This window comes from Hyperoodon ampullatus, assembly GCF_949752795.1.
Source record: "Hyperoodon ampullatus genome assembly, chromosome: 10".
In the NCBI taxonomy this organism is placed as follows: domain Eukaryota; kingdom Metazoa; phylum Chordata; class Mammalia; order Artiodactyla; family Ziphiidae; genus Hyperoodon; species Hyperoodon ampullatus.
This window is the reverse complement of record NC_136923.1, coordinates 36,894,731-36,916,295: the sequence shown is the minus strand read 5'-3', so window position 1 is coordinate 36,916,295 and position 21,565 is coordinate 36,894,731. Positions and strand designations below refer to the sequence as shown.

The 21,565-nt window shown below is 40.9% G+C and overlaps 2 protein-coding genes across 6 annotated transcripts in view; one reads left to right on the top strand and one right to left on the bottom strand.

The window, feature by feature from the left end:
- The window catches only part of PBRM1 (polybromo 1), a gene marked incomplete at both ends in the record, with an annotated part of 99,242 nt that extends 88,637 nt beyond the window's left edge, over nt 1-10,605 (bottom strand). For 3 of the 4 annotated variants that reach the window (XM_079713332.1, XM_079713333.1, XM_079713334.1), the window contains 3 exons: nt 2,830-2,977; nt 7,704-7,801; nt 8,739-8,876. In XM_079713332.1, coding sequence (XP_079569458.1) covers nt 2,830-2,977; nt 7,704-7,801; nt 8,739-8,876 — 384 coding nt within the window. Of the gene's footprint in view, nt 1-2,829; nt 2,978-7,703; nt 7,802-8,738; nt 8,892-10,557 lie in introns of those variants that run through there. The other variant, XM_079713335.1, reaches the window with a different exon arrangement.
- A 3,442-nt stretch (nt 10,606-14,047) lies between these two features.
- GNL3 (G protein nucleolar 3) lies at nt 14,048-21,412 on the top strand (the record flags this gene model as incomplete). 2 transcript variants are annotated; one of them, XM_079713366.1, is made up of 15 exons in its annotated part: nt 14,048-14,060; nt 15,251-15,309; nt 15,703-15,840; nt 15,961-16,074; nt 16,165-16,245; nt 17,164-17,296; nt 18,431-18,543; nt 18,796-18,913; nt 19,192-19,279; nt 19,800-19,974; nt 20,088-20,230; nt 20,313-20,446; nt 20,538-20,719; nt 21,000-21,060; nt 21,149-21,412. In XM_079713366.1, 15 exons carry the CDS (start codon nt 14,048-14,050, stop codon nt 21,232-21,234), a joined length of 1,638 nt encoding a protein of 545 aa, XP_079569492.1. In that variant the 3' UTR covers nt 21,235-21,412. The 2 variants fall into 2 exon arrangements, with proteins under 2 accessions (XP_079569492.1, XP_079569491.1); XM_079713365.1 differs by having other exon boundaries at nt 20,994-21,060.
- Between the last annotated feature and the right edge of the window lie 153 nt (nt 21,413-21,565).

Below are 21,565 nucleotides of genomic sequence, written 5' to 3'. Positions count from 1 at the left end.
AGTCACAAGAGAAAGCTAGCAGAAATGACAGCAAAGACACATGCAAATAATTCAGATATTGAATTATCTGCTACACAATAAAAAATATGTTGAAAACGTTTAAAGAAATAATAGGACTGAAGACATAAGCAATCCCCCAAATAAAAACTACTTCGAAGACATAAGCAATCCCTAAAATAGAAACTACTTCGAAAATAAGAAAAATATAAACATTAAAATGTAAGAACTCAATAGATTGGTTTAAGAGCAAATTTCAAAGAAAAATGTAAGAACTAGGGGCTTCCCTGGCTGCACAGCGGTTAAGAATCCGCCTGCTAATGCAGGGGACATGGGTTCAAGCCTGGGTCCGGGAAGATCCCACATGCCGCTGAGCAACTAAGCCCGTGCGCCACAACTACTGAGCCTGTGCTCTAGAGCCCGTGAGCCACAACTACTGAAGCCCGTGCACCACAACTACTGAAGCACGTGTGCCTATAGCCCGTGCTCTGCAACAAGAGAAGCCACTGCAATGAGAAGCCCGTGTACCGCAACGAAGATCCAATGCAGCCAAAAATAAATAAATAAAACAAATAAATTAAAAATATATATTAAAAAAAAGAAAAATATAAGAACTAAATATATTACCTAAAAAGCAATACTGACACAAAAAAGGGGACTACAAAAAGTTAAGAGAAATGGAAACCTAAGAGAGTTCTAATATAACATCCAGTCAGAGTTCTACAAGAAGAGAGAATGGGGAAAGGGCAATATACAAAGACATAATGGCTGAAAACTTTCCACAACTGATGAAAAATACCAACCCAAAGATTTAGAAAGATCTACAACTCCCAAATTCTATAATAATAAGATATTCGTAACTAGACATATCACAGTGAAACTGTAGAATATAAAAGACATAAAGAAGATACTAAAGATAGTTAGAAAGAAGACAGGTAACCTTCAAAGGAAATAGTTATACTGACAGATGATTTCTCAACAGCAATACAAGAATGAAGAATAAAGACAGTAATATGTTTGTAAGTAAAAAAACTGACTATATAAAACAGTAACATTATTTTATAGGATTAAAAATTTATCACAATAGAAATAAAATACAAAACATCAATAGCATAAATAAAAAGATCAGAGTTACATTATTCTAAGGTTTTGCATTATTTAGAAGGGCATTTAAGATACCGATATTTATTTATTTATTTATTTATTTATTTGGCTGCATTGGGTCCTCGTTGCTGCACGCAGGCTTTCTCTAGTTGCAGCAAGTGGGGGCTATTCTTCATTGTGGTGTGTGGGCTTCTCATTGCGGTGGCTTCTCTTGTTGTGAAGCATGGGCACTAGGCGCACGGGCTTTAGTAGTTGTGGCATGCAGGCTCAGTAGTTGTGGCTTGCGGGTTAGAGCACAGGCTAAGTAGTTGTGGCACATGGGCTTAGTTGCTCTGTGGCATGTGGGATCTTCCCAGGCCAGGGCTCGAACCTGTGTCCCCTGCATTGGTAGGCAGATTCTTAACCACTGCGCTACCAAGGAAGCCCCAAACTCTACACTTTAAAAGAGTGTGTGAATTATATCTTAATTAAAGAAAAAATATATACACACAGCATTAAGAATAAATCTAACATTTTTGCAGAATATTGATGGAAAAAACATTTAAAGCTTTGCTAAAAAGACAAATAAATGAAGACATACCAAATTCACAGACTGGAATAATCAACATCACAATTATGTCAATTCTCCAAAATACAATCTACAGAGCCAATGCAATTCCAATACAAATTCAAACAATCTTTTTGGTGTTTGTTGACTTAACACACTAATATTAAAACATATAAAAATAACCAAAACAGTTTCTTTGCCAGATAAAGAATTATAAAGCCATAGAAATTAAGGTAGAAATAGAATAGCCCAGTTTTACATAAGCTGGCCAGAACAAAAGGAACAGAATAAAAGGCCACAAAGAGACCCATGAGCACATGGAATCAATGCCAGCACTAACACCACAGACAAATGTGAAGCAGATGACCATTTCAAGGTGCTGCTTATACCCGTGGAAAAAAAAATAGATCCCTACCTCAGAGAAGACAGAACAATCAATCCCAGCTGCACTAAAGGCTTATATACAAAAGACAAGACTATTAAACTTTTAGAAGAAAATAAGAGAATATCTTTATAATCTTTGGGCAGGAGAGATTTCTGAAACAAGATACAAAGGATAAACCACAAAGTTAAAGACTAATAAATCTAACTATATTAAAATAAAAAACCTTCTGTTCATCAAAAGACACCACAGGGACTTCCCTGGTGGTCCAGTGGGTGGGACTCCACGCTCCCAATGCAGGGGGCCGGGGTTCGATCCCTGGTTGGGGAACTAGATCCCACATGCATGCCGCAACTAAGAAGTCCACATGCCACAACTAAAGATCCTGCATGCTGCAACCAAACATGCCGCAACTAAGACCTGGTGCAGCCAAAATAAATACATAAATATTAAAAAAAAAAAGACACCACAAAGAGTGAAAAAATAGCCAAACGGTGGGAGAAGATATTTGCAACACCCATAACCAAAAAAAGGATTAATATCTAGAACAAAAAAATTTCTGAAAATAAATATGAAAATGACAAACAACCCAAAAAAGAAACAGGCAAAAGATTTGAGCAGACACAGAAGAAACAAGAATGGGTCATAATCATATTAATCTTCAGTTTTCTTTACTAACAAGAGAAATGCAAACTCAAACTACCAAATGAAAAACCACTACTTATCTACCAGCCTGATAAATATTAAAAAGCCACACAATTATCAAATTGGATGTCTTCCAAATTTAATGCTTTCTTACCTTATAATAGGCCTTTGCATTGTTAAAAAGCAACTGGAAGTCAGCAGTCAGCAGATTAACATCATCATACTCTTCCATTTTTAGTTTCTGTTGGATTTTCATCAAGTCAATGGGCTGAGAAACCACTTCATAATAGTCTGGTTGATTTCTGTCAATAATTTAATGTTTTTTAAAAAGATATTTATTAATCAAAAGCCCATAAAAAGTTATGTCTCAAAACTCTGTGGTAATGTCCAATACTCCAAGTGACAGAACATACTAGATGTACTCTCATTACTGGAACTGAGAGGGAATAACAAAAGCAAGATGAATATGCATGCCCTTTTCAAAATACATATTGGTGATACAGAAACCTAAATTAACATCTGTGATAGTCTTTTATATGCTAAATATTTAAGATTTATGGCACCAACACTAAAACGATGTCAATGGTATCTCCTGCAAATGAAAATGACTTACCTTTCATGGGGTTCAATAATGGCTGAAAACAGGTATGTTCCAAAGCTCTTTATAAAATTACGAAATGGATTATCTTTCTTCAGGTAGTGACCACAGAACTTTCTCTGCCAAGTGCTATCAAGTGCCTAGTATATATGCTGCTCTAACATCAAGTACTAAAGTTACAAAAGAGAAAGATGAGGCCCTTGGCACAAGGAGCTTACCAAAGATAAAAGGGCATAAGACATGAACAAACATGACAAAACAAAAAAGGCATGGGAATGATAAACAGAAAATTAAGGATAGTGGTTATCTCTTGGAGAGGAGGGGACCTTTAAAGGTAGTTACAATAATTTCTTAAGTTGGGTTTTGGTTCATGGATGTTTATTATTATTCCTTCTGGCTTTTTTTCAAACGGAGTTCCATGAGACAAGTAAACCTTCTGCAAAATTATCTAAGCAACTATTTTTCACAATTCTCCCTCAGGGGTAGATAAAACTCATCCTAGATGTGTAAAAGGGTAAGTTACTACATATGAAGAATGTTGTCATTAAGGTTTTAATCTCTCCTGGGACACTGGCTGACATGTTTTAGCCATGTATGTATGATATATTTAATTTTTTAAAACTTTTTGCTTTAACATAAAAATTGTAAGAATAGTACACAGAATGTTTTTTCTGAACCATCTGAGAGTAAGCTGCTGAAGAGTTGTGTGTTTTTCCTACAAAAAAGGACCACAGTTCAATCATCAAAATCAGAAAATTCACTTTGATACAGTCTCACCATCTAATCCTCAGAACCCATTTATATTTTGCCAACTGTTCCAAAATTGCCCTTTATAGCAAAAGGATCAATGTGAATCATGCTGCATTCAGTTATGTTTCCTCAGTTTCCTTCACTCTGAAACAGTTCCTTAGTCTTTCCTTGACTTTCATGATCTTAATACTTTTTTTTTTTTTTTTTTGCGGTACGTGGGCCTCTCACTGTTGTGGCCTCTCTGGTTGCGGAGCACAGGCTCCAGACGCGCAGGCTCAGCGGCCATGGCTCACGGGCCCAGCCGCTCTGCAGCATGTGGGATCTTCCCGGACTGGGGCACGAACCCGCATCCCCTGCATCGGCAGGCAGACTCTCAACCACTGTGCCACCAGGGAAGCCCCAGATCTTAATACTTTTGAAAATTATACGCCAGTTATTTTGTAGAGTGTCCCTTAATCTGGGGTTGTCTCTTCTCCTGATGAATAAATTCTGATGATGCTATATTCATCTCACTGTATTCTATCAGGTGGCGCTTGATTTCAACTCATGCCACTACTTAGATGAGGTTGATTTTGGTCACTTGATTATGGTCTGCCAAGTTCTCAACTGACCAAGTTACTCTTTTACTCCTTGTACTTTATGAAAAGGTAACTCCAGGCTATGTAAAAGCCTGTGACACGGCTACTGTCCAAAACCCCTACCCCATACCCCCACCGCTTGTCTCCCTTGCAGATTCCTATCTTGCTCAGCTTCACCTAATGACTGTGAATTCTCCAGGAGGGGAAAGGAAGAAGAATAAATTAAGTTTTTAAACCCTTATCAACTACTTACGATTTTAGTGAACTATAAAAAGTACAAGGGGATAAAAGGAGTATTCAATCTGCTATTCAAAGAAAGTGTAAGAACATAAAGGTCTCAGTGAGTAACAACAAAGGCCCACCCAGGCCTAATATCAATGTTGTCAGTGGTACCAAGGGACTTTCTCAGAGTGAGCATTAGGGCTTTGTTAACTTGCTATCCTAGATGGCTCTCTCCGCCTGGGCCTGATGGGCCATAGTCCACTGCTCCTTGCTAAAGCTGGGCCTCAGCAGCCTCTCAGGCTTGGGGGATTATCTGTAGAAAATTGACAACGCAATGAGGACACATACCTAGAAAGGACATTATCTCCCAGAAGCTCTGCTAGGGGGTTGCTCACAAACATTTTCAGAATTGCCATATAGAAAAAAAGGTCAGGATCCTAACATTCCACTCTATCTAATGTGGTCAAAACAAGGTCCCCCCACTTTGAAAATGAAATAGCTCTAACTGATTTTTCCCACTTAAATCAACATACAGAAAAGCATAGAAAAGTAAAAACTGTCCCTATTCATCCAGAGTTAAAAGCACTATTAATATTCTTCCAGGGCTTCCCTGGTGGCGCAGTGGTTGAGAGCCCGCCTGCTGATGCAGGGGACACGGGTTCGTGCCCCGGTCCAGGAAGATCCCACATGCCGCGGAGTGGCTGGGCCCGTGAGCCATGGCCACTGAGCCTGCGCATCCGGAGCCTGTGCTCCGCAACGGGAGAGGCCACAACAGTAAGAGGCCCGTGTACAGCAAAGAAAAAAAAAAAAAATATATATATATATATATATATTTCTTCCAGACTCTGTGCACACATACACACACACATAGGATTGTGAAGTATATGTCTTAAGAGCTTTTCTCTTTCAACAATAGGTGAGGGCACCCTGCCATAATATGGCCACAGAATAGTCAAAGCATAACTAAGAGTTTTAACCAGAAAAGTGAGAAACACTCTGCCGGATGTGCAGAGCCTGCTGGCTACCCCTAAACCTATTTTGCCTCCTTCCCAAGATGACAGCATTTTAAGCTCCTGCCTGGGTACTAAAGGCCAAATTCTTAGCCACGTTGCAGCTAAGTTCTGACCAATGCAAGAGCTGAAATGTACCATGTCCAGGTCACATCCTAATATGTTTCTTTTTTCCTATGGGCCAGAAGGTAGTTATGGTGGTGAGCCATCTCAGACCATGCAGACAAGGGCGATACCCCAAGCACAGCAGAATAAAAAGACAGACAGTATCTCAGCCCTGAAGACCTCACAGAATAGGACCTGTACATGAGAGAAAGCAATTGTTCTTGTTTCAGCCATTGTTAATTTGGATGTCCTAGTACAAGCAGCCTAACATATTAATCAAAAGAAAGTCTCAAAAAGAGATTCACAATTGCATGGCTCTGAGTAGTACTTCTTCCCACAAGCTCTTGAGAAAACATGCATTCCACAGAGGAGGAGCAGAGATGCAGGCAGGCACAGCACTGGAGGGAAGGCAGCAGTGTTCCTGAAGTACTGCGTCATGGAGGCTAGAAGACAGTGTTCCAGCACCAAAGGCCTGTATTTTCTGCCCCTCAGCTGGTGGAAAGCAGGCAGCAGAGGGGCAGTTCTTTTCCATGAGGTGCTTGTGTACTACAATATGATGCTGCTTCTCTATACAACATACTGGTTAAGAGCACAGGCTTTAGAATCAGAAAAACCTGAGTCTGAATTCTGGTTATCCTCAATAGTTCTGAGAACTTGTACAAGTTGTCATCTATAAACTGTGATAACAATACTGCTCAGGTTTAAACAAGATGAGGCCTGGAAAGCACTTAGTACTGTGTCTAGCATGTAGTAAGCAATAAACATGGGCTTTTATTAACATATGCTAATTAAATGACAACCTTCAAAAGATTGTTACTGATAAACTAACTGAAATCTGGAGAGGGATTTCATTAAAAAAAAAAAAAAACTCTTATTTTTTTGCATGACTAATTACAGAGCTCTCCTCATTCAGGATGATGACACTACATCCTTGGTGGCTCTGCTCTTTGGAGTGAGAGGTTTGCCTTCAGATCAACCTAGAGCTTGTTGGCTTCCCATTAAGGCATCAACATTCATGAATGGATCTAAATCTTTAATTAACTCATTGTATTAGTTTCCAATTGTTGCTCTAACAAATTACCACAAAATTAATGGCTTAAAACAACACAAATTTATTTTAGATAGGTAGGTAGATAGATAGATCCTAGTGGTTCTGATTCTCTGGAGAACCCTGACTAATATGGTCTTCCAATTTCATTCTTCTTTTTCAGGATGGGTTTTTTTGTTTCTGCAAAAAATTCTGTTGGGATTTTGTTAGGTTTTGCATTGACTCTGTGGATTGCTTTGGGTAGTATTGGTATCTTAACAATATTAAGTTTTCCAATCCAAGAACGTGGGATATCTTTCCATTTATTTGTGTTTTAATTTCTTACAGAAGTGTGTAGTTTTCAGTGTAAAGTCTGTCACCTCGTTGGTTAGGTTTATTCTTTAATCTCCTTTTTGGATTGTTCACTGTTAGTGTATAGAAATGCAACTGATTTTTGTGTACGTTGGTTTTGTATCTTGCAACTTTGCTGAATTCACCTATTACTTCTAAAAGTTTTTTAAAAACAATCAAGACTGTAAATTTCATGTTGTATGTTTTTTACAACTAAAATTTTTTTCTTTAATTAAGACAAATTTTTTTTTTAAATGCGCTTCGCTACACCTAGACAACTGAAACTAAAATCTAGACCCCAGTATCACCTAAGCCATTCCTTCCAAAGGAAAACTCAATTATTAAACACTTTCAACTTGGATCTGGGACCAAACCCCTCCCACTCACCTTCGCTTTGGTGCCCTAATGAAGAGCTCACAGAGAAGCCTGCCCTGCTCATCCTTATAGTCTCGGATGGTGTTGTAGAGTTCATGGCACACGGCAATCTACACATAGGAAAAGGAGAAAAATCACCAGAAGAGTGAACAGAAAGTCAGTGTAGGGATTCTTAAAAAAAAAACAAAAACAAAACATAAAAGGCCAGTAGAGAATGATGAATCCCCAAATTCCCACATGGGAACCCAAGTCTAAAGTATGCTGACAGTATCTCTCCTTATTTAAAATCATTTAAATGATTAAATCTTTCATCAGAATATGTTACTGTTGATTTTCTTTTCCTTTAAACAAAATTAGTTCATATCACTCTTGTTTAAAAATCATCCAATAGAGGGCTTCTTACCAGTCAGAGAATAAAATCTAAACTCCTAACACAGAGTACGTAGGGTATACTCTGGCTGGGCAGACTTTGCCAGTTTCCTTCTCCCTCTTGACCATCTCTCTGTAATCATAACCCATCAAATCCACTCCTGATCCAGCCCCTCTGCCTGGAACACCCTTTCCCAGTGCTCTGCAGGGCAGCAGCCTTCTGATCACAGAGAAATCTTTCCTGAAGGTATGGGCCAAAACAGCCCATATCATCCAAACTTTTCTTCTTAGCACTCATCACTAGCTGAGGATACTTTATTATTTATTTGTTCATCTGTTTACATTCTGCTTCCCCAACAGAAGCATCTAAGCTCCATGTGAAAAACTAGCTTGTCTTACACATAGCTTTATCCCAATCACCACAACAGTGCTTGGCACATGACAAGCACACATTTACTCGAATGACTATATAATGTAACAAAAATGATATTCTTTATTATTTCATAATATTAAATTACACTATTACTGTAAGACTTCCGGCTAAGTGTATACTTTTCATGTTAAGAATATCAAGCCAGAGGAAAAAGAAGCTGAGAGGCCTTGCATCTTAACTGCTTATCATTAAAGGAAAGGTAGGGAATTGTGCAGAAGGCAGAAACTGTGATCTGAGTTACTTACAGGGTCTACAGTCGGAAGATTGGAAAGTCTCCTCCTTTTCCTGCTTGGGCCTGGCGTGGACACAGAATGGTGCCCATCATCAAAGTCTCCGCTGACACTACTGGAAGGGGAGGTAGCTCTTCTTCTCTTGGAACCCATGGAATCCAACTTCTTCTATAAGAAATAATTAGCCATGTTCTTACACTGAATTTTATACTCTGCCACCAAGCCCTCAGCTGGCCACTTGCCACAAAGCTTCTGGTTCACTTAGGAGAATATTTTCACTGTTTCAAAGAAGCTTAACTATGTTTTTTTCAATGCAAGTCCTGGACCTTGCTTTAGCCCCTTCACTTACCAGAATGCTACACTTTCAACTTGGATGGGACAAATTCAGCAACAGTATACTCATCTGTATTTACCAATTTTGAATGACTCAACCACTTCTGGCCCCAAATTCACCCTGGACTGGAATTTGGAAACCCACATATAACGGTACACCCACATATAATGGTGTGTTGGAGGTACTGATCCCTCAGCCCCTGAGGCAGTCAGGCAGGCCTCAGGGACAGAGTCCCTAAGGTGGTCACCTCTGGAGTCAGCAGCCTCATCTGTTTTCCCCAGTGTTTCTTATGATTATGATCACTTTCCAGGTGGGCCAGGATGTTGGAAAAAAACAAAAACCAAAAAACAGGAAGCAGACCCTGAGGCAAATTAGTGCAAAAGGGTAAGGGGACAGAGGATTAACCTTCTAGCATTTTAGATGTACCCTAAAATTAACACACTGAAAATGAATTTTCTCCATTCATTAAAGAAAGATCCACAAGACATACTCCAGAAAACACTCAACATACTTGCCATACCTATGCTAAAGTAGCAAAATTGCATTTTGAAACTTTTCTGTCAATCCAGACTAACCTCCTTTTCAGTTATGAGGTACTCTATCCCCATGAATCCACAGCTTTACATTTCAGTAGATGATCTTGAAGAGCACCCCAGAAGTGAGGTTTTAGGCCCTCCTTGGCCTCCCAGAAACATGTAAATATTTGCTCTAAGTTTTAGGCAGGCTGCTAAGTAATCTTAACACAGCTTTGCAAATATATATATATTTGACTATAACACAAGAAATGCAACCACTGAAATGATCTGCTACAGCTAGAGGGTAAGGGTGCATACCTGAGAAAGTCCTACAATGCTTATACAATTTAAAAACAGTATCAAATAGCATATTGTGATTTCACAGGCCTTTCTCTAAAGCAAAAAGAAAAAACTGATCCCAGTGTCACTCATCAACATTCAATTTCAGGAAACTAAGACACCAGTAGCTGAAAGAATGGGTTGTCACTAGTATGGAGAGAAAAATTGGGGATCTCCAGGAAACAGAAAGCAGGAGCAAAACAAACCAATAAATAAAAAATTCTGGTAATCAACTAACAAACAAACTAAGTCTCTTATCTCTTCCTCTGAATTACAGTCCACATGGTGTTTAAAAACAGAGCCTAATATGATGATGTTCCTTCCTCTAGGACTTGGTTTGTTATACAGTGTATTAGTTTGCCATCGGCCACAACTGGCTAAAGCTTCAAAGGGCTTAGGCCAAGGCCAGCCAACTTTTGTTGATTTTTGTTTGTTTTATAAAAGGCTGATAAACTGGTGTCAATTCATTAAAATGAAGAAACTAAGGACCAAGCTTTTGTAAACAATCTATGACAAGGACACAAGTGAATCTGATGAACATAAGGCAGGAATCTTTACGAAAAGGATAACAAAATTTAAGAAAGGTGGACGGGAAAAGGCAAGGAAGGACAGAAAAGGGAAAGGGTGTAGATGATCAGTAATTTACCAGCTTTACCAGAGCACAACCAGCTCCTCGAAAAGCCAGTCTCCTCATTATGTCTGAAGGCCAAGTGAAGCCAGTGGGAGAAGGCAGGGCTTTAGAAGTGCTGATTCAGTGTTAATATATTCAAAACTGAAAGAGAAGAACAAGGCAGAGACAGGGGAAATAAAAAGAAGGGTCAAAGGAGTAAAAATGAGTACGAATAGACAGAAAACATTCAAGCAGAACTGCTAAAGATAAGAGATCTGGAGAAAATAGGCATATCAGTTTTCTTGCGCCAATCAAACAGCTGCAAAGGCTCAGGCACTAACAGTATCTGACATTTCTTCCATTTTAAAACCAAATGCTTTTCACATGCATAAAGATGCCTCACTGAGGTTCCCCTTTACTCACACGGAATGACTGTCAATTCCAGGAACGAAGCATGCCTGCCCAACTGCCCCCTAGTCAATAAGAGCAGAGTTCAATCACAGAGCTGGAATGTAGAGTGAACACATGTGGAAGGCTCACATGTGACAGCAAGTGTTACCAAGCTGGAACAAACCAAGAATGGCTCATGTGAGCAAAGAGTATGGAAAACTCCTCCCCACCAAAAAAATTCAGAGAAAGACATTTCTCTCCAAAAGTCCTATCAGCACTGAAAAGATATCACATACAACTTTAGAAAGGTTACAAAAAAAAAAAAAAAAAAAAAGCCTTCGACCATTTGGCAGGAGGTCAAAATTACTTTTATAAATAATCCGCTGAAAATCAAATGACAAAAAATGTAAATCATTAATTTACTTTGATAAGAAAAAAAAGATTCAACTTAAGGATAATTTTCGAATATTTTCTCATCCAAGGAACACATTTTAACATGTATTTTGGAAGTTTGGCTAGAAAGGCAATGTGGCCAGGTGGGTGGGAGGAGCAATAGGACCTGAGTTTAGAAGACCAGGATAAGAGACCCAGGTCTTCCATCTCTATCTGTTTGATGTTGCTTGAGTCACAACCTCTCAGATCTGTTTCTTCATTTCTAAAATGAGAACAGTAGTGTACATATCCCCCCTGGATTGTTATGACAGTGAAAAATGTATGTGAAATCACTTTGAAATGTCAAAACACAACAAAAATGTTAAGTTTTCACTCTAGGATTGCACGCTGTCTTGGGCACAGGAACAGCACTTTATCCATTTTTGTAGCCTGACTTATAGCATAGTTTCAGTGATCAACTTATCTATTTAATAAAACATATTAAAAGTGCACTTAAGTGAGACATTAAAAAAAAGTTTGCAGTTTCAAAGGCCTGTGAGCATCCATTCAGTAATTCTTTTTCTATAAAGAGAAAAGATTCTGAAACTTAGTTACAAGTTTTTAAATGGCACTGATTACAGTCAGATGTCCAAAACTCTAACAACCAATGATAAATTACAGTAGACAGTAAAGAATAACTTTACAATGTGCAACTGGGAAAATATTTACTCAGTATAGCCAAATAGTACATATATATATATATATATACTGTTTTTTTTTTGCGGTACGCGGGCCTCTCACTGCTGTGGCCTCTCCCTTTGCGGAGCACAGGCTCCGGACGCACAGGCTCCGCGGCACGTGGGATCTTCCCGGACCGGGGCACGAACCCGTGTCCCCTGCATCGGCAGGCGGACTCTCAACCACTGCGCCACCAGGGAAGCCCCAAATAGTATATTTTGACAGTTTACAGACTTTTAGTACTCTCCTGTATTTCTAGTATTTCTTAGTACTGTAATACACGTTTAAAACAAAAATTTTGGAAAACAGAAGATTCAAAAGGGGAAAAAATCTCTTATAATCCAACTTCCCAGAGAAAAAGCACCCTTAACGTTGGCGTTCACAGCTTTCAGTATTTATTCTATGCCTTGGTTGCCTTTCTTTTAAAAAAAAAAAAAAAAAAAAGCATGAACAAACCACATGTATTATGTTGCAGCCTGTGTTTTAACTTAGGGAATATTCTCCCAATTCAGTGTTCTCTCACATGATGCTGGATGCCTTGAGAGTAGTCTATCATACAGATAGCAATTTACTAATCTTGGCGATCTGCATAGAATATGAATATTTAAGATATTCTGTACACTCCCAAAGCCAAAGAAAGTGGTCAAAGCCCTTCTATTTATCCACACATATTTATTGCTGATTTGACATACTTCTTCAAAAGATACCTTCCAATCTTCCTTTGGATCTAAAATATGGGCAATCTGTTAACAGGTGATATGGCAGAAATTATACTACTCTTTTGTATTGAGTCCAATTTGCTTTTGAATTATACTTGGGAAAAGAGCTCACGACTAACTTGAAAAAAATACCTTGAAATCATTTTTGAGGAGTCTTAGTTTGTTGGAAAATAAGTTAATAAAAATGCTTTACTTCAACATATGTTTCTATAATTGTAGTAATAATTTCTATATCCACTATACCGTGTATTTGTCATTTGCTTTTCAGGAATTCTTCTACATTTTTGCCAATCTTTCTTCCTCTTTAAGTCACCAATTTCTACCCTGCAATAACAAAACTATGCTTCTTTCTCAGTAAAAAAATTTTGAGACGAAAAAATATTAAAAACCAGAAACACACAATTTGAAAACCTCGATTCTTTGTGGTGTTGCATATAAGAAACTATACCTGGGCTCCACGATAAATACAAGTCCCATTGATAAAAATACTCAGTCTGAACAGAGTCATCCAGAAAGTATTAAAAAAAAATTTACTAGGAGAGTTTGTGTCTGAACCGTCAAGAAACGACAACAAAAAAAGGAGGCCCTGAGCTGCGAAGGAAATGAAAGACTTTCCCAACCTGTCACCGGTACTGGGAACTAAGAAAAACGTTGACAGTTTTGAACCTGCCCGCGACGAGAGCTCGGCCAGCCGCGGGGGGCGGGAAAGCGGGGCGCGGGGAGTTTCCGGGCCGCTGCGCGCCTTTGTCCCGGCCGGCAGGTGCGGCAAGGCTGCCAGGCGCTTCCCGAAGCCCGCCGCCTTGCCCCGCCCCGCGCGCCCGGCCCGACCGGCGCATCCCGACGGCCGGGGCGGGGCCTCCGCCGCTGCTCCCGCCCGCCCGGGCCCACACAAAGGCCCGGCAGCCGGCCGAGAGGAAGCGGCCCCGCCCGCCCCGGTCCCGGCCTTACCCAGCCGCTCCGCCGCCTGCAGCCCCGGCCGCGGTCACCGACCGCCGCGCCCCGCCCCGTAGCCGCCACGGCTGCTGCTATTGCTCCTCCGGCCGCTACCGTCGCTCCAGCACCCGCCGCCCTCACCGCCCTCACCCCTCCCGGTGCCGCCGCAAAACCAGCCCCGCGGCCGCCAAGCGAACCTGGCTCCGCGCGACACTGCGTGCGCGCGCACGCGGGCAGGCGGCGGCGCGCTTTACGGCGGCAGCGTGAGTGCGTGAGGTTCGCCCGTGGTCTCAGTTCGCACGTGGCGCCTGCGGAGGCACTTTGTGGCTGTGAGCGCTGGTGCAACTGCGGGCGCAGCCCTTCCGACTTGCAGTATGAAGCGGCCGAGTGAGTGTGGTCAGAGGGCGGGCTTGGAGGGGCCTCTGTGTCTGATGGTCGACGAACCCACCAGGGCGCTCCTCTGCGGCTTGGTCTCTGGTGAATGGAGGGCCGGCGGGGAGGCCGTAGCCCTGATCCCGCCTAGAACTGAGGATTGGAAGGCTCCACGTGAATCGCGGGCCTGTGGTACAGAAAGAAGGCTGGGCCCCAAGGTTGAAGGTCGGGCCAGAGTCTCGTGAGGACCCAGTCAATGTCTGAGCCAGGTTTCAGGCGCAGCGTTTTCCCTTGTGCGGCCACGTTTGATCCGGCCCTGGTGAGATCTGAGAGCCGCCTCTCAAACCCACTGTTAGCTCCTCCTTTGTGATTTGTGCTATTTGACAAGAAGTGGCTGTATTTTTGGATCTTATACGCTCCTGTGTGCTATCCCAGTATAATCTGGGAAGAGTGGGAGCGGGGAAGTTGGGCTCTACAACGGATCTGTTGAATCAGAGTCTTTGGGACTTGAGTGGTCTGTGTTTATTTTTACCACACACCCCACAAGATTTTTTTTAAATTCATTTATTTTTATTTTTGGCTGCGTTGGGTCTTCGTTGCTGCGCGCGGGCTTTCTCTAGTTGTGGCGAGTGGGGGCTACTCTTCATTGCTGTGCGCGGGCTTCTCATTGCGGCGGCTTCTCGTTGCGGAGCACGGGCTCTAGGCATGCGGGCTTCAGTAATTGTGGCTCGCGGGCTCTAGAGCGCGTGCTCAGCAGTTGTGGCCCACGGGCTTAGTTGCTCTGCGGCATGTGGGATCTTCCCGGACCAGGGCTCGAACCCATGTCCCCTGCAGTGGCAGGCGGATTCTTAACCACTGTGCCATCAGGGAACTTCCCCGCAAGATTTTTAAATTAGGTTTCAGAGCCAGTTAATTACTTAACGCAAACATGGATGTGACCCTAGAGCGCAGTCATCAGAAACTAAAACTGATCATTTGTGGATAAAGTGGATTTAAAAAAACCGTAAATAGGGCTTCCCTGGTGGCTCAACAGAAGCCTCCGGAATGAGAAGCCCGCGCAACACAACGAAGAGTAGCCCCCGCTCACCGCAACTAGAGAAAGCCCATGCGCAGCAATGAGGACCCAACACAGCCAAAAATAAATAAAATTAATTAAAAAGAAAACAGTAAATAAATGAACCCTTTTGTGATATGTTGCTTTGCAGAGTTAAAGAAAGCAAGTAAACGCATGACCTGCCATAAGCGGTATAAAATCCAAAAAAAGGTAAGTCTTGTTCTTGGAAGAGTTATACCAAGTATAATGCTAAACTGATTTCTGCCCCACCCCTCCTGCACAAAGAGGTCTGGATTAATATTAGTATGATTTCACCTCAAGAAACGGAGATTGGATAGACTATGACACAAGCTCTTAAGCATCAGAAGTAATTCAGTGATAAGAGTCTAAATTTTGATCAGTATGGTAACAATTGCTGCAAAAAGAATCTCGTGACTTTTTCTTGCTGTTTCATACATAAGTATGTGTGTTCTCTGCATTGTTACAGTTCAAGTTGTATGTTTCTAGGTCATTTTACAGATATAAGTAAACTGTAGCCAGATTGGTTACTCACATGAATTTTGTTTAGTATTTTTGTTAACTAATAAAATTTTATTATGATAGGTTCGAGAGCACCATCGAAAATTGAGGAAAGAGGCTAAAAAACGGGGTCGAAAGAAGCCTAGGAAAGACCTGGGAGTTCCAAACAGTGCTCCTTTTAAGGAGGCTCTTCTTCGGGAAGCTGAGTTAAGGAAACAGCGGGTAAAATGCATTAGCTAAAATGTGCAACAAGTGATGTGTGGGTGTGTGTATTTTTTTCAAAGTAAAGTTACAATATCAGGTCACTTTGGCTCTCCCATTTCTCTTGTGGCTTGAACACAGCTTGAAGAACTGAAACAGCAGCAGAAACTTGACAGGCAGAAGGAACAGGACAAGAAAAGAAGACTTGAAACTGACCCTGCTGTTGAGCTATCTAACATGGAACCTGTGAAAGAGGTAATGATTACAGTCATGAAAAATGGAGAAATAGGTTACATCTACTGACCTACTAATTTTGTGTCCTTTCCCCTTGTCTTTATCACCTAGGAATTTGGGCAATACAAAGCTAAGAAAGCCAAGTCAAGCAAACAGAATCCGAAGAGGCTGTATTGTCAGGAACTTAAAAAGGTATCATAGTCTAGGTTAGTGTCTGAAAGTGGTAATGAGGTTTAAAAGACTAGAATTTTTTTTTTTTCTTTCTCTCCTGACACCAACCTTGTAGAGGTGGAAGTAGAGTTCTCTTGAGCAGGAAGAATTCTTCAGCAAGTTGGCTTACTCTGATATGTTTAACTGAAGGAAATATTCTTGTGGTTTTAATTTTTTTGCATGGGAACAGTTCCCCGTAAGCATGATTTACAGAAGTGGCATTTTGTGATAAAATATTATGACACAGTGGCTTTTTAAATAGAAGGAAATACTTTAGAGGAGCAGTACAAAAGAGTCTCTAAAGTTCTTTGCTGAAACCTAAGTGAAGGAGGCCAAGGGGATGTCTTGGTGTAGGATAGTTGGGAATGTTTCCACTCTTGAAATCCACTTTGATCAGAGGCCACTGAACAAACCTATGTCTTACTGTCATGTAAGAAATAAATATGTGAACATCATTCACACCAAAGTGAAGATATGAGATTCAACTCTGGGGCTTCCCTGGTGGTGCAGTGGTTAGGAATCTGCCTGCCAATGCAGAGGATATGGGTTTGAGCCCTGGTCCTGGAAGATCCCACATGCCAGGGAGCATCTAAGTCCGTGAGCCACAAATACTGAGCCCGTGTGCCACAAATACTGAAGCCCGTGTGCCTACAGCCCATGCTCCGCAACTAGAGAAGCCACCACAGTGAAGAGTAGCCCCTGCTCACTGCAACTAGAGAAAGCCCACGTGCAGCAACGAAGACCCAATGCAGCCCCAAAAAAAAAGAATTAAAAAAAAAAATTTTTTTAAGAGAGTCAACTCTGAGCTCACCCTGTTGCAAAGTAGACAACACCAGTGTACTTATGTGGAGGGTGGTGCCAGAGCAAGGGATGGTGTTCTGATAGCTTCTGCTTTGACAGGTGATTGAAGCCTCAGATGTTGTGCTGGAGGTGTTGGATGCCAGAGATCCTCTTGGTTGCAGGTGTCCCCAGGTAGAAGAAGCCATTGTCAAGGGTGGACAGAAAAAGCTGGTACTTGTATTAAATAAGTCAGGTAAGCGAAAACATTGCTCCTTATGTTCCATATGCACTAGTGAGGTATGAGGAAAACATCTGAACGTCTGATTGTCTCTGAAGACTGATAAGATCCAACTCTGACCTCAACAAAACCAATGCATATGCATGAGCTCTTGTTGCCAAAGACAGTGCTGGGCAGTGGGGTGGAAAAAAATTTTTCCCCCTTAATTACTATATTATACTTTTACTTATTTATTCATTTATTGTTACGTTGGGTCTTCGTTGCTGTGTGTGGGCTTTTTCTAGTTGTGGCGAGCGGGGGCTGCTCTTCATTGCAGTGTGCAGGCTTCTCATTGCGTGGCTTCTCTTGTTGCGGAGCACGGGCTCTAGGCATGTGGGCTTCAGTAGTTGTGGCACGTGGGCTTAGTAGTTGTGGTGCACGGGCTCAGTTGCTCTGCGGCACGTGGGATCTTCCCAGACCAGGGCTCAAACCCGTGTCCCCTGCATTGGCAGGCGGATTCTTAACCACTGCACCACCAAGGAGGTCCTGGAGATGTTTTCTAGAAGCGAATTAACTGGTTTGTACTGTTCTTTTGCTATTCAGTACTTAACCACCTTGTCTTATTTAAGAGTGTAAGCTTTTATACTCAGCTTACTGTGTAGTATATTTCACGTAGGAAATGATGACAGAGTGCCACATTCTGCACACCTGCACAATGTCGACATGTGGCACTATTTAGATGAGACATGATTATGTATCTGGGTTTGAGCAGGGGGGACAAACACCCAGAAACCGAAACCTGTGAAACAGAAAGTAAGGATGGGATCTAAAATTACAGTTGGGGTCAGTAAACATGGCTGCTACCTGATAGTAAATTCTGGAAACATAGCCCTAAGGTTATACGGTAATATTCTAGAGGTTGACTTAATCCTTAAAGGATGAGCAGTGCAGAGGGGAATTAAAGAAATACAGAGGTGTACATACTGAATGAACCCTGTTAACCAGAAGCATGGTAGGCAGCTGACCCTCTCCCCATCTTCTAGTTTAGATACTTTTGAAAAAACTGGGAAAAGGCAAACCTGAATGAAATCCATAGTTTACTAGACTTTGCAAATTTATCTCAACAAAATGACCAAATTGGAACAGTGTTTTATTCCTAATCCCTATCAGATTTGGTACCAAAGGAGAATTTGGAGAACTGGCTAAGTTATTTGACGAAGGAATTGCCAACAGTGGTGTTCAAAGCCTCAGCAAATCTGAAGGACAAAGGGAAGAGAATCAAGGTACCCTTAATTTAGTGGTGGGAAATGTGGTTCTTTCATCTTTCAGATGGGTGAAATATGATGAGTGTACAAAATCTTGATTAAAAAATGAAAACTTGTAAGATCCAACTCTGATTTCATCCAGGGATAATCTGAAAGGTAATGGAATGTGGTGATTTTAATAGATGGGCTCTGGAGCCAGATTGCTTGGGTTTTGTCTGGTGGGTTGTCAGAAGTAGTTAAACTAATTATTTAGAATTTTAACTTATGAAGGTAAAGAAGAAAGCTGCTGCATTCAAAAGTGAAGTCTGTGTTGGAAAAGAAGGCCTTTGGAAGCTTCTTGGAGGTTTTCAGGAGACTTATGGCAAAGCCATTCACGTTGGGGTAATTGGTGAGTTTCAGTTCAACATATTTTATGTCTTATAAGTCGGTACTGTAGGTAATGTTAGCTTCTAAGAGCTCTGGTTTATTTGAATTAATAATCTTTTCCTGCTCTTTCATTACCTGTACAAGAAATGAAGATGCTAAGAGTAGTTTTAATGTTGAAGTGAAGATGCTCAGACCCAACTCTGATCTTGCTGTAAACAGGCAGGCATAAAATAAGGGAGTGGAGATTTTATAATTACCAGCACATAATGCCTTTTGTATCTGTGGATTTCCCATTTGTAGGTTTCCCAAATGTGGGGAAAAGCAGCATCATCAATAGCTTAAAACAAGAACGGATATGCAATGTTGGTGTATCCATGGGACTTACAAGGTAAATTGAGTTCCATAATTGCAATATTTCATTATAGGTAAGTATGATTTTGTTTATTTTAAGGGAGACAGTTTTCTATTTCTATTTACTCAACTTTCTATTTAGTGAAAGGAACAGGGTTAAGCAAGTGTTAGGCTTGGAAAGAACTGATTAGAGTAGAATGGCTGCCCACAATCTAGTTTGAAAGACAAATAGATTCATAGAAGGAAAAGCTGCCTTAGAGTAAGTGATGTTTGAACCTGAACTTGACATGAATAGAAGTCTGCCAGGTAGAAGAGGGGAGATACGACAGAGGAAACAGCATGTGTTTAGGTCAATATGTATGTAAGCTATAACACGTAGTGTTTTGTCTTTAGAAGAGGAGGGTGTGCTGTTAAGTTTTAGATAAACATGAAGCAAATGATGATAAAGTGGATCTGACAGACTGTGCTGAGTTTGTTCAATCCAACCCTGAGCTTCGTTGTGTCTCTTGGCCTTTAGGAAAACCAGTGCCTGTCAGTTACCATCTTTCTTGTTTCAGGAGCATGCAGGTTGTCCCCTTGGACAAACAAATCACAGTCATAGATAGTCCAAGTTTCATCGTGTCTCCACTTAACTCTGCTATTGCACTCGCTCTGAGAAGTCTAGCAAGTATTGAGGTAGTAAAACCAATGGAGGCTGCTAGCACCATCCTGTCCCATGCTGATGCTCGACAGGTAAAAAGAATCCCCTTCCCTTGAGCTCCATCTTGTCTTTCATTATAAGCATTTTTTTTTAACATCTGTACTATATCAGATAGATGACAGTTTGTTTTTCTTATTTTAATAAGGTGGTACTGAAATTTACTGTCCCAGACTTTAAGAATTCTCTGGAATTTTTTACTTCATTTGCTCAGAGAAGAGGACTGCACCAAAAAGGTGGAACCCCAAATGTAGAAGGTGCTGCCAAACTGCTGTGGTCTGAGTGGACAGGGTAAGGCTTCTTTCTGTTGGCTTTTTGATGACCACATAGAATAAAGGAACTGATTTTTGACAAACTTTATTTTTAATACCAGTGCCTTCTTAAGTTACTTTTGCCATCCCCCTACATCCTGGACTCCTCCACATTTTAATGAGAGCATTGTGACAGACATGAAATGGGGCTTTAATCTGGAAGAACTGGAAAAGAGCAATGCACACAGCATACAAGGTAAGCACGGCTTGTGTTTAACTACTGTCTTCATAAGCTTACAGGCCAATAAAGGTCTCATCTATTTACACGGGCTGTTTACCTTTCCTAGCCATCAGGGGCCCTCGTTTAGCCAGTAGCATCCTTTTCCAGTCATCGGGTCTGACAAATGGAGTGATAGAGGAAAAGGACATACCTGAAGAATTGCCGAAACAGAAAGAACCGAAGCAGGAGGCGGCGGGGGACTATGAAGATGTCAACACTGACCAGGAATGTGTTGACGAAGAAGGTGATGTAAGTATGTTGTGCGTGAGATGTTTAAGCTGAAGTAAGCTTTCTGGCATTACAGTGTACAACAGAGGGGAAGGGGCTGAAGGAAGAAATAGAAATTAAATATTTCAGGACTTTAAAAAGCCTCGTACAATTTAGAAGTTTAAGGCTTGCAATCATTAGTCTTGATTTTGTGCATCCATTAATGTGTACCTCCAGAGACTTTTTTCTGGGTATGTAATTAACTTGGATTAATGAGCACACAAGGGCTTACTAACACTGTTTCTCTGTCCCACAGGAAAAGAGCTCAGACATGTCCCCTGCAGAAGAGGCCTGCGAGGCACTGCCTGAGGACTCTGAAGCAGGTGAGTTGGGTGGAGGGATCTTCTAACAAAGCAGTACAGTAGCTTTTGATTTTTGTTTTTAAACACCTCTTTTTTCTTTCCAATATAGATAAGCAGTCTGCACCATCTTTCATCTTGGATAAAATGACTGAAGAGGAAGATGATGCTTATGATTTCAGTACAGATTATGTATAATAGAACTTTGTCCTTCTATAATGGTGTTTTGTTGTTGGTTTTTAACATTGTGAGCAGACTGCTAAGCTGTTCTCTGCGTGTGATGTACCAGTTTGTTACAGTATGACATAAGCTGTGTAAATTTTGTGAATGTGTATATAATGATATATTCATTAAAAAAAATCAGGCAACTTAGAAAGTGTCTAAATTCTGTAAAAAGATAACTCATCTCTTAAACAGTGAGTGGGTAGAAGTAAAGTTAAAACATACCTTATTGAAAAATGTAGTTTTTACTTTATTTACAGATTTGGCCACAGGTCACAAAATTAAAACCAAGCAGCAGTGTTGAACT